Raw genomic sequence first — 12,656 nt, forward strand, 5'->3', positions numbered from 1 at the left:
TTGGTAGTTCAATGTTGTCCTTCTAATATTGCAGTACTCCCTCAGCACTGACCCCTCGACAATGCAGCACTCATTCAGTATTACACCTCTAGCTGTGCAGTATTTACTTAGTACCATATCTGACTATACAGCATTTCCTTATTACTATACCCCTGACTGGGTACCACCCCTTCAGTACTGACCTTCCAATAATGTAATACCCACTCTGTACTGACTCTATGACACACAGTGCAGTGCTATCTCAATAGAACCCTCCATTAGTGTGTATCCTTCAGTGGCTGCTTATCTTTGTGCACATGCATTCATGCATCTGTTTCTTTCTGAAGCTGCAGACCTCCAGGTTGTAGTTATGCTGGAATCACAGCCACTGTGGCTGTCCAGTTCTCCATCTTTTCTCTGGTTAAAGATTTTTCTCCTGGGTTTGATGCTAGTGTCTACCTGATAGCCGCTAATTGAACATTTTATCCTAGTATGCCTCAGACTAGAAAACGCACTGCTAGTACCATCATAGCTGTTCAGGGAGGCGGTCAGACTATCTCAGCCATTCCCGGTCTCCCAAAAAATTTAGAATCATGGAATGGTGACAACCAATGTTTGTTAAGGATTGGCCAGCCAAGCATTCATTTGTATTTAACATGCACCAATCAATCAGTCTCAACCCATTGAAGTTGGTCATAAAATACCTTTTCTCGAGATTGCTCCTTCTACACTTTCAATCTTATCATATGATGATCACTGTACCCCTTAATGTTCCTATATTGATACTCTTCATTTGCCAGAACCAGATACAGCAACACTGTATTCTTTGTTAGGCTAGGAACATTATGATCAAGAAAATTCTCCTGAACACATATCAGAAACTTTCTCCCTTCTCTGCCCCTTACACTATTGCAATCCCAGTTCATATTCAAATAATTCAAGCCTGTGATATAGAACATTGTAAATACACCGGTGGCCCATAGATCACACACAGTAATAGACAATAGGTGCAGGAGTAGGCCATTCTGCCCTTCGAGCCTGCACCACCATTCATTATGATCATGGCTGATCATCCTTAATCAGTATCCTGTTCCTGTCTTATCTCCATTACCCTTGATTCCACTATCCTTGAGAGCTCTATCCAACTCTTTCTTAAATGAATCCAGAGACTGGGCCTCCACTGCCCTCTGGGGCAGAGCATTCCACACAGTCACCACTCTCTGGGTGAAGAAGTTTCTCCTCATCTCTGTCCTAAATAGTCTACCCCGTATTTTTAAGCTATGTCCTCTGGTTCGGCACTCACCCATCAGCGGAAACATGTTTCCTGCCTCCAGAGTGTCCAATCCTTTAATAATGTGGTGATACATTTATTGTAACAACTCTAATCAAACAGATTCCATCCTCACCATTCTAGGATATTCACTTGCTTCAACTGCGTAATGCCTCCTTAAATAATACTGCTACCCCTTCTTCTTTCTTTCCTTCACTAACTTTCCCATTTGTCTAGTAACATGGAACAGTTCACATCATTTCCCTGTCATTTTTTTTGAGTCAGAACTCCAATATTGCCACAACAGCATATTCCCATGTGACTAATTCCACCTGTTGATCACCAACCTTATTACCTCCAATCGCACATTGGTATCAGATACAGTAACACTGCTTTATACCTAACCACATTCCCTCTAACTCTGAAATCACTAAAAACCTTAAAATAAAATAAATAACTGCAGACACTGGACATCTTAAACAAAAACAAATTGCTGAAGTAACTCAGTAAGTCTGGCAGCATATGTGGACAGGAAGCAAAATTAACATTTTGTGACTCTACTGGAGTTTCTCCAGCAATTTCTGTTTTAGTTCAACTTAAAATTTTATTATTTCCAATTTAGATACAATTGAAATTATTTGTGCAATTTTTTTTTTCCTTTTCAATGTTACTGCTTGACTCCCACCACTCTGTTGAGTGAGTTTAAAATCTCCCCAGTAGCATAAACAAATAACTTCACAAAGACCCAGGTTCTGGCTCTCTACAGGGAAAATCCACCTCATCTCTTCAGGTGTGATCTCCTGCAGAAAGAGTCACTGTGTCGGATATCTAAGATCCTTCTTCCTGTATGATCTCCAGCCATATAGTCATCCTGTCTATCCTACCATTTCTATATCCACCAGCATGAGACACTAGATGTAATTTGAAGATTACAAAGCTTTTAAACTCTTTTCTACGTCCCTAAACTCTGTATGTAAGACTGCACCTTTTCTTTCAGTCAAATCATTGCCTCTTCCTCTAACTATGCAGATACAGCCCACTTCCCAACACTCTGACCAAAAAAAAAGACCCACCACCACTAGCTGCATAGCTGAACCAATGCAGTGGCTCTGTTTGCACTGACCACAGTGTCACTCGTTTTCACTAGTGTCCTGAATGAAGACTGATTGGAGAGTGTGATGTGCCCCGGATTTTCCTGCATTACTTGTCTAGTCATCTTTGTCTATCAGGTGTTCGGTCATTTTCTCATTGTCTCCATTCTCTCAAACTATATAATGACCTCTTCCAGAAATGTGCTATGCATAAAAACCCTTAGCCTCACAGATGCACTGCAGTGATGCCAGCAGCTGCTCAAGCTGACAACACTTCCTGCATGTGGTTGTCCAGGTCTTGAAAAGCACCCTGGAGTTCCCATTTGGAACATAATGCATATTCAATGGGACTGAGGTGCCCTGCCATGCTTCTATTTATTAGACGATTTTCTAAACTAAATTATTTGATTTGCGAATTAGCTAGTATTTTCTTCATAGCGACTCCTGACCCAATACTTCCAATGAAATTATGTTGTGGAATGAGATACATGACGTGAAAATTCTCCAACTGCGAAATGTAACTCTCTCATCAGTCCAGTAATGCGAATGTGTTGCAATGATCAGAATCGGTGTTTAAATTAGAAAGATGGAGTTGAGGATGGGAAACAGAAGAAATGTGATCTCCAGTGAGGGCTGAAGAACTGCTCAGAGACTGGAGAGTTGTACAGAGTTTCATAATTGGTGGATTGCTGTCTAAGTTTCATCTCCATGAAGCTCAGATTTAGCAAAAGGCTGAAAGGCACTTTGTTAACTGAGGCATTGGCTTGATTTTAATTACTATTTTTGCTAACCTGCTGTATGTGGCGAAGGGGTCACGAACTGATACAAAAATGTCAGTTTGAGGGTATGATACTCTTGCTGAATCACTTACTTGGTTGCTTAGTGTTTCTCACTGTAATCAACACCGTCATTGATCAAATGCCATTATCAAAGGTCTCCAAGAAATAGTCAGAATGAGTGGACTGGGGACTTAAAAACCCCTGACAATGGGATTAGACAAAGTGGTGTCTTTTTTTTTAAACTGGTGCTTGCCTGGCAATTCCCTCTCTAACTGCACAAGGTCAGATTAACTGTCGGGATTGAAGAATGTGGCTCATAGCAGCTTCTAAGGGCTAATTAGGAAGTAATAGCCTTACCAGCAACATCGCACGGATGAAATTTTCTTTAAAAATTCTCCATTTTTGTGACTGCTAGATTTGGATTTTATTGTTTCAAAATTGCTTAAAGTTACATCCAAGCAGTAAGTTTTCTGTTTTGACATAATACTGCAAACAAATTATGATTTTGAGCGCTGGTGAATTTTGTACCTACAACTCAGATTTATATTGTTAATTGTAGACTGTCGGTAAATCTGCTGCCAGCAGTGAGACTCGGGAACTCAGTGGGAGATATATTAAGTTGAACCATTAGAAATTAGCACCCATCCTTGTTAACACTGCCCCTGGATTCTTCATTGCAATTTCATTCTCTTTTCCCCTTCAGTATTATCATCAATGAATTTTATCTTCTCCCTTATTCTAATGCAAAAGCACAAGTGAAAAATAATAAAGCAGACACAGTGGCTAGCACTGCTGCCTCACAGTGCCAGGGACCCTGGTTCAATTCTACCCTTGGGTGACTTTTGCACATTCTCCCAGTGGCTGCTGGATTTCCTCTGACTGATCCACTTTCCTCCCACAGTCCAAAGATGAGCAGGTTAGGTGGATAGGCCTTGCTAAATTGCCCGTAAGTGTGTAGGGATGTTCAGGCTAGGTTGGTTAGCCATGGGAAAGCGCAGCAGGTCAGGCAGCATCCACAGATGCTGCCTGACCTGCTGCGCTTTTCCAGCAACACATTTTCAGCTCTGATCTCCAGCATCTGCAGTCCTCACTTTCTCCTAGCCATGGGAAAGGCAGGGTTACTGGAATGGGGTAGATCTGGGTAGGATGTTCTTCAAAGGCATTGTGGGCTGCATGGCCTGCTTCCACAGTGTTGGGGTTCTATGATCTGTGATTATAGTTTCCAGCCCCTCACATATTCTCCCTCTCTTTTTCTGAAACTGCTGGTTTTGTGAGGGTGAGTTTGCCTGCACCGTTCAGCAGATTAACCCTAGTGGCTACTCATGGATTAGTGGATTAGCCACCTATAATGACCATTAGCAGGTGACATCATCAACTACCCTTCTGTAGTTCCATCCAAACTCCATGGACAGTGTTGTGGAACAAGAATTCAAAGCTGATTTTGCCTTATTTGACCTTGTGGGACTTAAGAGAATTTTGCCAAATCACTCCTCCAGCATGCATAGTTTAGCAAATGCACCTGATAAATTTGCAAAGGTGTAAGGGGAATTCCACAAGATAATATTGTCAATCTATTATATATATAATATATTTTATATATATATATTAATATATATATATAAAGGATGTACACAGACATTCCTTCATCATCCATCTTATCCCAACTCTTTCTGAGAACGAGCAAATACAGCATCACTTTTCAGTTCCAATCACTTCCTGGGCTCAGTAACCTACATTGTGTCCCAATGCGTTAAACCTTTCACTTTTAACATTTTCATCCTAATGTTGAAATCTCTCAATGGCTGTCACCACCCCACACCCCCCAACCCAACTCTGTGATCCCCTCCAGGGCCAGAACCTAAATTTAATCCTGAGCAAATGAATGAGACCTAAAAGTGGACTGTAAAAGTTTCTTTCAACATTTAAAAATGAAATGATGAGCATAAAGCAAGTGGATTCACTACAAGCACAGCGAGGAGAACATGTAATGGGTTTTAAGGAAATGACAGAAAAGATAAACAAATACTTCATGTCTGTCTTCAAAGAGGAAGGTCAAAAATCACATGACACCAGCTTACACTCCAATGGGTTTGTTTAAAAACATTAGCTTTCGGAGCACTGCTTCTTCATCAGGTGCTAACAGTCTGAAAGCTAGTGCTTTCAAATAAACCTGTTGGATTATAACCTGGTGTCATGTCATTTTTGACTTTGTCCAAACCAGTCCAATACCAGTACCTCCACATCATGGCTTCATAGAGGAAATTACTAATTCTCCCCACCCACCACCTCCCTAGGAATCAGGTAGAATCTAGGGTCCAGTGTAAATCAGTAACTGAAAGATATTAATATTTTAAAATGTTCTTGAACAATGCAAAGTATTAATATTTTGAACAGTACTAGAGAAATGAATAGGACTTAACAGTCTGGATATTACAATCACATCCCAAAGTGTTGAAAGAGGTGGCAGCCGAGATTGGAGATGCATTGGTAGTCATCTTTTAAAGTTTTGTGGATTCTAGAATAATGGTAAAACTAAGAAGTATTGACATGGATTTATGAAAAGGAAATCATGTTTTGTGCAAATCTGGTCTCCTTCCTATTGGAAGGATATTGTGAAACTTGAAAAGTTCACAATGGATTTAGAAGGATGTTGCCAGGGTTGGAGGATTTGAGCTATAGGGAGAGGTTGAATACGCTGGGGCTTTTTTCCCTGGAGCATCGGAGGCTGAGGGGTGACCTTATGAAGGTTTATAAAATCCTGAGGGGCATGGATAGGATAAATAGACAAAGTCACTTCCCTGGTGTTGGGGAGTCCAGAACTAGAGGGCATAGGTTTAGGGTGAGAGGGAAAAGATATAAAAGAGACCTGAGGGGCAGTTGTTTCACGCAGAGGGTGGCATGTGTATGGTATGAGCTGTCCGAGGAAGTGGTGGAGGCTAGTACGATTGCAACATTTAAAAGGCGTCTGGATGGGTATATGAAGAGGAAGGGTTTGGAGGAATATGAGCCGGGTGCTGGCAGGTGGGACGAGATTGGTTTGGGATATCTGGTCGGCATGGACAAGTTGGACCGAGGGTCTGTTTCCGTGCTGTACATCTCTATGACTCGATGGTGGAGTTTTTTTGGAGAATGTAACTAGCAGAACAGATAAATGGAAACTGGTTAGGTGTGGCTTTTCAGAAGGCTTTCAATGAGGTCTGGCACAAAAGGTTGATAAACAAATTTAGAACACATGAGACTGGGGGAAATATTACTGGCATAATCCAAGAACTGATTAACAAAGAAAACAGAGCAGGAACAAATGTGTCATTCTCTGCTTTTTGCAGTTTTTATAATTGATTTGAATGCGATGATTAAATGGTATATTCCCAGTTTACAGACAACACAAAATTAGATGGGAGAGGGTGTTGTGAGAACATTGCAAAGACACTCTGAGGGGTTTTGGAAGGGCCAAGTCAGTGAATGAAATTATGTCAGATGGATTATAATATAGAAAAATGCGAGGTTATCCACTTGGATAGGATAACAGAATTACAGAGTATTTCTTAAATAGTGAGAGACTGAGAAGTAATGAATTTCAAACAGACTTGGGTGTCCTTCTTCATGAGTCACTGAAAGTCAACATGCAGACGTGGCAAGTAATTGAAAACGTAAATGGTACACTGGCCTTTGTAACAATAGGATTTGAATATTGGGCAAGGAAGTTTTTCTGCAATTTTATGGCACCTCAATGAGACCACAGATGGAATATTGTGCACAGTTTTGGTCTCCCTGCCCAAGGAAAGATAGATTTCTCACAAGAGGAGTGTTACAAAGGTTCAAACTAATTCTTCTGATGAGCATACAAGGAAAGATTATATAGACTTGACCTCATTTTCTGGAGCTTAGAAGAATGAGAGCTGATTTCATTCTAAAATACACAGTACTTGCACACAGGAGTGTGTAGGAAAGATGGTATTGAAGTAGAAGATCAACCAAGGTCTCACTGATTATCAGATTGGGTACATGGAGGTGAACGGGCCACCCCTACTTCTTATGTTCTTACAGAACCCTCAAATGATGCCTATTTTCTTTTCATTCTGATCTCGAGTATTCCTGATTTAAAATGCTCTATACTTGGTGGATATGCCTTCAGTTTCCTGGCCCCCAATGCTCTGGAATTCTACCCTTGAACTTCTCCACTTATCTAATTCTATTGAATTCTATTTGATAACTGTTCCTTTGAGTGGCTTGGGGAGATGTCCTGAAAATCCTCAATAGATTTGCTGATATTAATTTTCTCCCTCCCCATGATGGGAAGTGTTCAGTCTTTTTTGACACATTCTTATTTTCACTCACCTAAGATCAGCTACTCAGTCCTAATCTGATCACTGTTATGTGCATTGTGTGATGTCTGAATTTACTTCCCCCTTTCTCACTTTGTATGCTGAAGGTACAATCGTATAGTGGTCATGTTAACACCCGATGCCTGGAGGAAGAATGCCTCATCTTTCGCCTTGGGATCCTGCAACCACACGGGATCAATGTGGATTTCACTAGCTTCCCCATTTCCCCTCCCCCAACCTTATCCCGGTTGTAAGCCTCCAATTTGGCACCACCCCCTTGACCAGTCCTACCTGTCCATCTTCCTTCCTTCCCACCCATCCGCTCCACCCTCCCCTCTGACCTATCACTTCCACCGGCACCTTCATCTATCTATCACATTCCCAGCTACCTTCCCCCCAGCCCCACCCCACCCCCATTTATCTCTCAGCACCTTCCGGCCCACAAGCCTCATTCCTGATGAAGGGCTTATGCCCGAAACATCAATTCTCCTGCTCTTGGATGTTGCCTGACCTGTTCTGCTTTTCCAGCAGCACATTCTTGACAGTGGTCATGTTACCAATCTAGTAACTTAGAAGCTAGATTAAAAATTGAAAGAACTGCAATTTCACATCTTCCTGTGACAGGTGAGTTTGGTTTATATGGGCAGTGCGTTTCAGGAAGAATATGTTGGCGTTGGACCATGTGCAGTGCAGATTCCCCAGGGGAGGTATTCAGAATAACAAAGTAAATGTATGAACGTATGTCAAAATTTAAGCAGGGCCATTTAGGGATCATTTCTTTCATGGAAATCTGGAACAGTGTCACAAACAGCTGTTGAAGCTGGAAAGTCAATTGAAAGTTTCAAAATTGAGATTGCTAGATTGTTGTAGGGTAAGGTGATTTAGGGTTATGAGTCAGATTTGGGTAGATAGGCTTAAGATGCAGATCGGTCATGATATAACTGAACAGCAGAATTGATTTTGAGGGACTGAATAGCTTCCTCCTGTACAATGCTGATGTTGGAGGGACAAGTGAGTTATAAAGTGGGGAATTAGGTGGTCAGTGGAAAGCTGAAAACAGCATAACCACATTGTCTGACGGTGTCTAACCTGTACAGCAGAACGAAGGGAAGTAGCATTGACTGCAAGTGTCAGGTGCTAGCTTTACCTGAGACATTTTACCAGAGGTAGATCTCAGATTTGCCCGAGGAGAGTAGAGAGATTTATGGAAGTTCTGTGACAAACATGTGCCCTAACATTTCGCAGGGAAGTAGATCAAAGAACCTCACCACAGGCCAACATCACATAAAACAGTTTCCTTCTCAGCATTTATAAAATCACAGTTAACCACATTATTAATTTTGAAAAATATGAATAAAAACAGCAAGAAAAAAAGACACTGAAAGAAAACACTTAATTTTCAGTGAGTGGCATTCAGCTAACAAGCAGATATAAAACTCAAACACATTCAACAATAAATTAGTCAAATGCAAATACCTGTCTCTACTCCTGCGGGATGGGAATGCTGCATTGCAACCTTCTACTGTGCAAACGTGCATCTCCTTCAGGTGAACATTCTTGTAGTGTAACTTCACGCTGTATGAACTTTTAAAGCTCTTCTTGCAGACATAACAGATCTTAGGATCAGGGCTGGAGCAGAGTTCACTTTCTGGTGAGTATTTCTGGGGACTGCTGTATCCCATTGAAGGGGAGAAGCCTTCTTGCAGGGCAGCAATGCTTCCTCCTCCTCCATTGTATAAGCCGTACGGGCTGATACTGTAAAACATGTCATAGGTTGGATCAGTGAACTCTTCTTTTATTTTAATAGTCTGTGGTTGAGGGGAAACACAGTCTTTGTCTTCAGGCTTGCTGCTTGACATTTCCTCCTTATCAAATATTTCTCGGTGTGCCTGCTCATCATTTTCTGTGGGATTGTCACACATTTTAGACTCCGAGCCTTCAGATTCATCCTCAAAGTCATGGTCATGCTCCTGCTCCTCTGAAGTGATGCTTCCCATTTGCTTATCTTCAAACCCACCAAGGCTTCTCTCCTCATCTGCTTTCCTGCTGTTATGCATATGAATATTCGGACTCATTTCTTTATGACAATTTGCATTAGTCATTTCCTCGTCCTGGATGCAATCGTTGACATGATTTTCATTCACCTGGTCATCTTCATCAAACTCATCAGCCGTGTCAATCACCTCCTTTTCAATCTTGACAGGCATGCTTGATTTGCGAGACTTTTTCTTGGGGGCAAGGTCAGCTGCCAATTCCTGAGCCATGGGTGGATTTATCTCGGGGGCGCAAGGCTGTTCAAGGGTGGGCACTATGGGGCTGGACGGGAGTGATGTTGGAGGGCTCACCATTTCTCCTGATGTCAACAAGTTCCTGTAAAATGGAGGGACAGGTTCCACTGTCTTAAGAGGAGGGAAAACCAGGGGGTTCTGAAGAACAGGATCGACTGAAGAGGAATTAAAGCCCATGGATGGTCGCCCAGGCGATGTGAGACTTAAGTTTGATTTGATGCTGGATATGACCGGAGTGGCAGCTCCAGATGTGGCGCGGATGAGGTCCTTGTCTCTGTTGTTCCTCAGCATTGGCATGTGCAGACGTGGATTGGGATTGGCACTGTGACGATTGCGGCTCCTCAGGGAACTGAAAACCATGTTGCAGCCTTCAATTGTGCACCTATGCTTAATCTTCAGGTGCACAGCATTATAATGGATCTTGAGGGTACCTTTGTCATAAAAAGTCTTACCACAGGCATTACAGACCACTCTGCCCTTTCTTGGGGTCAGTCCAATTCTCTTCATTCTCTGAATTTTTGAGTTCAGAACAGTACTTTTAGAGCTGTCAGTCTTGACCAGGTCATTTGTGGGAGCTGTTGGTGTATGGATTGGAGACAACCTGCTCTGCTCTGTCTTGGGCTCAATGTTGATAATGCTACTGAGGGCGTTCCTGCTGCTAGTTTGGTCATTTCGAAAAGGCGAAACGGAAACTTCTGACTCACTGCTCTCCACGTGCTCATTCTGGATAGGAAGGTTGGGTTCCCTCAATCTCAGGCTCTGTTCAAGCATGACACCATTGGGGGGTAGGCCGAGTAAAGGAGCAGAGACGGGATTTATGTATTGGAATGGAAGTAGGAATGCCAGGCTATTGGGGATATTTTCAAAGTGGTGGATGCTGGAAGGGTTGCTGTTTTCCAGATGAGCCAGGAGGCTCGGGCTCCTCGTCCGATTGTTGCTTTCTATAAAAGTTCTGATATCAGAATCTGCTTTTGAAGTCGGCACAGCCACAGCTTGCCCTTCTTTTTCTTGGATGGCCATCAGCTCCACAATGGATTTGGTTTCTCCGAATCTCAGAAACTGCTGGAGGGTAATGATCTCTTCTTCCCGGGACATGATAGCCCAGCGGTCCAGCACCTTGCCTGCAGCATCCTTCAGGCCATATCAAAGAAACAACAAAGACAAACACAAAAAAAACTTATTGATTTCGCATAATTACAGCACTCTGATTTGCGAAAATGCTACAAATGTCCTACTGATGCAGCAGCAGAGGCCCACAAGCAACATGCAAAGATTGTTAATCCCATTCGGCCCACAGAGCAAACTTTTCTGCCATGCAAATGTGGTAATTAGGTTCACTATTAGTGAAAGAGACAGAGTTTAATAATGTCAAAGCAAATGCAGTGAAAACCATTGGGACTCTATGAAATGAACCACCTAAGATTCGGCTATTACAAACACAATGATCTCCTTTATGCAGATGCTCAGTATACATTGCTTATTAATATGGGAACACTTGCTGTGCAGACTCAGAGTAAACCAACAAGCTTCACTATAATCCTTACAAACACGATGTCATAGGAGGGGGAAGAATTTAGAGGTACAATATTTTTGTCTTTCCTCAAACAGTGAAGCAAAAAATGACAACACACATTGATAAAAACAGCAACTTATTTAACAAAAATTGTTGTGCTAAAACTTCTTGGTTAACAGAATAAATAAAAGTAGCAATGTCTCCCTCAGCAATGGAAGCTTTCATGACTGCCCCAAGATAGGTAAAATCATAGAATGGAATCACTACCAATGTGGCAACAGGCCATTCAGCACTACAAGTCTACACTGACTCTCCAAAGTTACCTACCCAGACCCCTTCCCCTACCCTATTACTCTACATTTACCCCTGACTAATTCATCTAACCTCCACTTATTTTGACATTGGAAGGAAACTGGAGCACCCCGAGGAAACCCACACAGGCACGGGGAGAATGTGCAAACTCCACACAGTCACCCGAGGTTGGAATTGAACCCAGGTCCCTGGCGCTGCGAGGCCGCAGTGCTAACCACTGAGCCACCGTACTCCCATTTTGGCACATTTTGCAAAGTATTGGGTGATTACAGACTGTTTTCATAAGTTATGACTAATTTGACTCCAAATAGGACATAAATGACTTTGGCTCAGTCCTGTTGCAGCAGCTCAACAGGCAGAATCAGATCTCTGAAGTTAAACTGCAAATCAAACTACCTAGAACCATCCTAAATTAAAAGCAAATATTTTTAAAAATGACAGTTCCAACATGCACAGTTATATTTCTTTCTATCAGCATATTTTCTCAAAAGCAAAAAAGGAGAGAATGATCTTAAATCATTGATCATTGTAGTCTTTGTTGTTAAATATACATTAAAAAGCATTTCACAGCTTTCATATTAGAGTGCCAGGCTACTTTGTGCCTTGAGGTGGTGCCGTGTAATTGATGTTGTACTTGTTTTATTTCAGACAAATATTATCACATATTAATGATACTGGCAAGGCATTTCAACATTCTTTTTAAACATTAAATAGTAAAGAGAAACAGCACTTCAGTGCAATGAGAATATATAATCTCTGGGTGGATCATTATTTCTAAATCAGGGTTCGGATTTTGTGCTCAGTTGTTATCAACTGTTACCTGGTTCAGTGCTGAACAGAGAAGGGCAGATTTGCCTTTTGATGGTGGAAGGAATAAACTGGGCAAATTTGTTATTATTTAGGGTTCAGCACTCAGTTATAAGCTCGTCCCTAATATACTCTGGATGTCCAATAACCCCCATACATTACACCAATAATAACTATAATAACCACCCATCTTTCTTGGGATGCATGATGTCTGTCAGGCACTTTACTCAATACTTTCACATAAATAGTTACTTCTGTTGGAAAATAAAATTACCACCACATTCTACATGGA

At 41.7% G+C, this 12,656-nt stretch overlaps 1 protein-coding gene across 22 annotated transcripts in view; it reads right to left on the bottom strand.

Moving 5' to 3' along the window:
- The window catches only part of bnc2 (basonuclin zinc finger protein 2), a 583,190-nt gene that overhangs the window by 63,598 nt on the left and 506,936 nt on the right, over positions 1-12,656 (bottom strand). For all 22 annotated transcript variants that reach the window (XM_072589035.1, XM_072589041.1, XM_072589036.1 and 19 more), the window contains one exon: positions 8,921-10,863. In XM_072589035.1, coding sequence (XP_072445136.1) covers positions 8,921-10,863 — 1,943 coding nt within the window. The remainder of the gene's footprint in view (positions 1-8,920; positions 10,864-12,656) is intronic.

The sequence above is a fragment of the Chiloscyllium punctatum genome, chromosome 2 (genome assembly GCF_047496795.1).
Source record: "Chiloscyllium punctatum isolate Juve2018m chromosome 2, sChiPun1.3, whole genome shotgun sequence".
Lineage (NCBI taxonomy): Eukaryota > Metazoa > Chordata > Chondrichthyes > Orectolobiformes > Hemiscylliidae > Chiloscyllium > Chiloscyllium punctatum.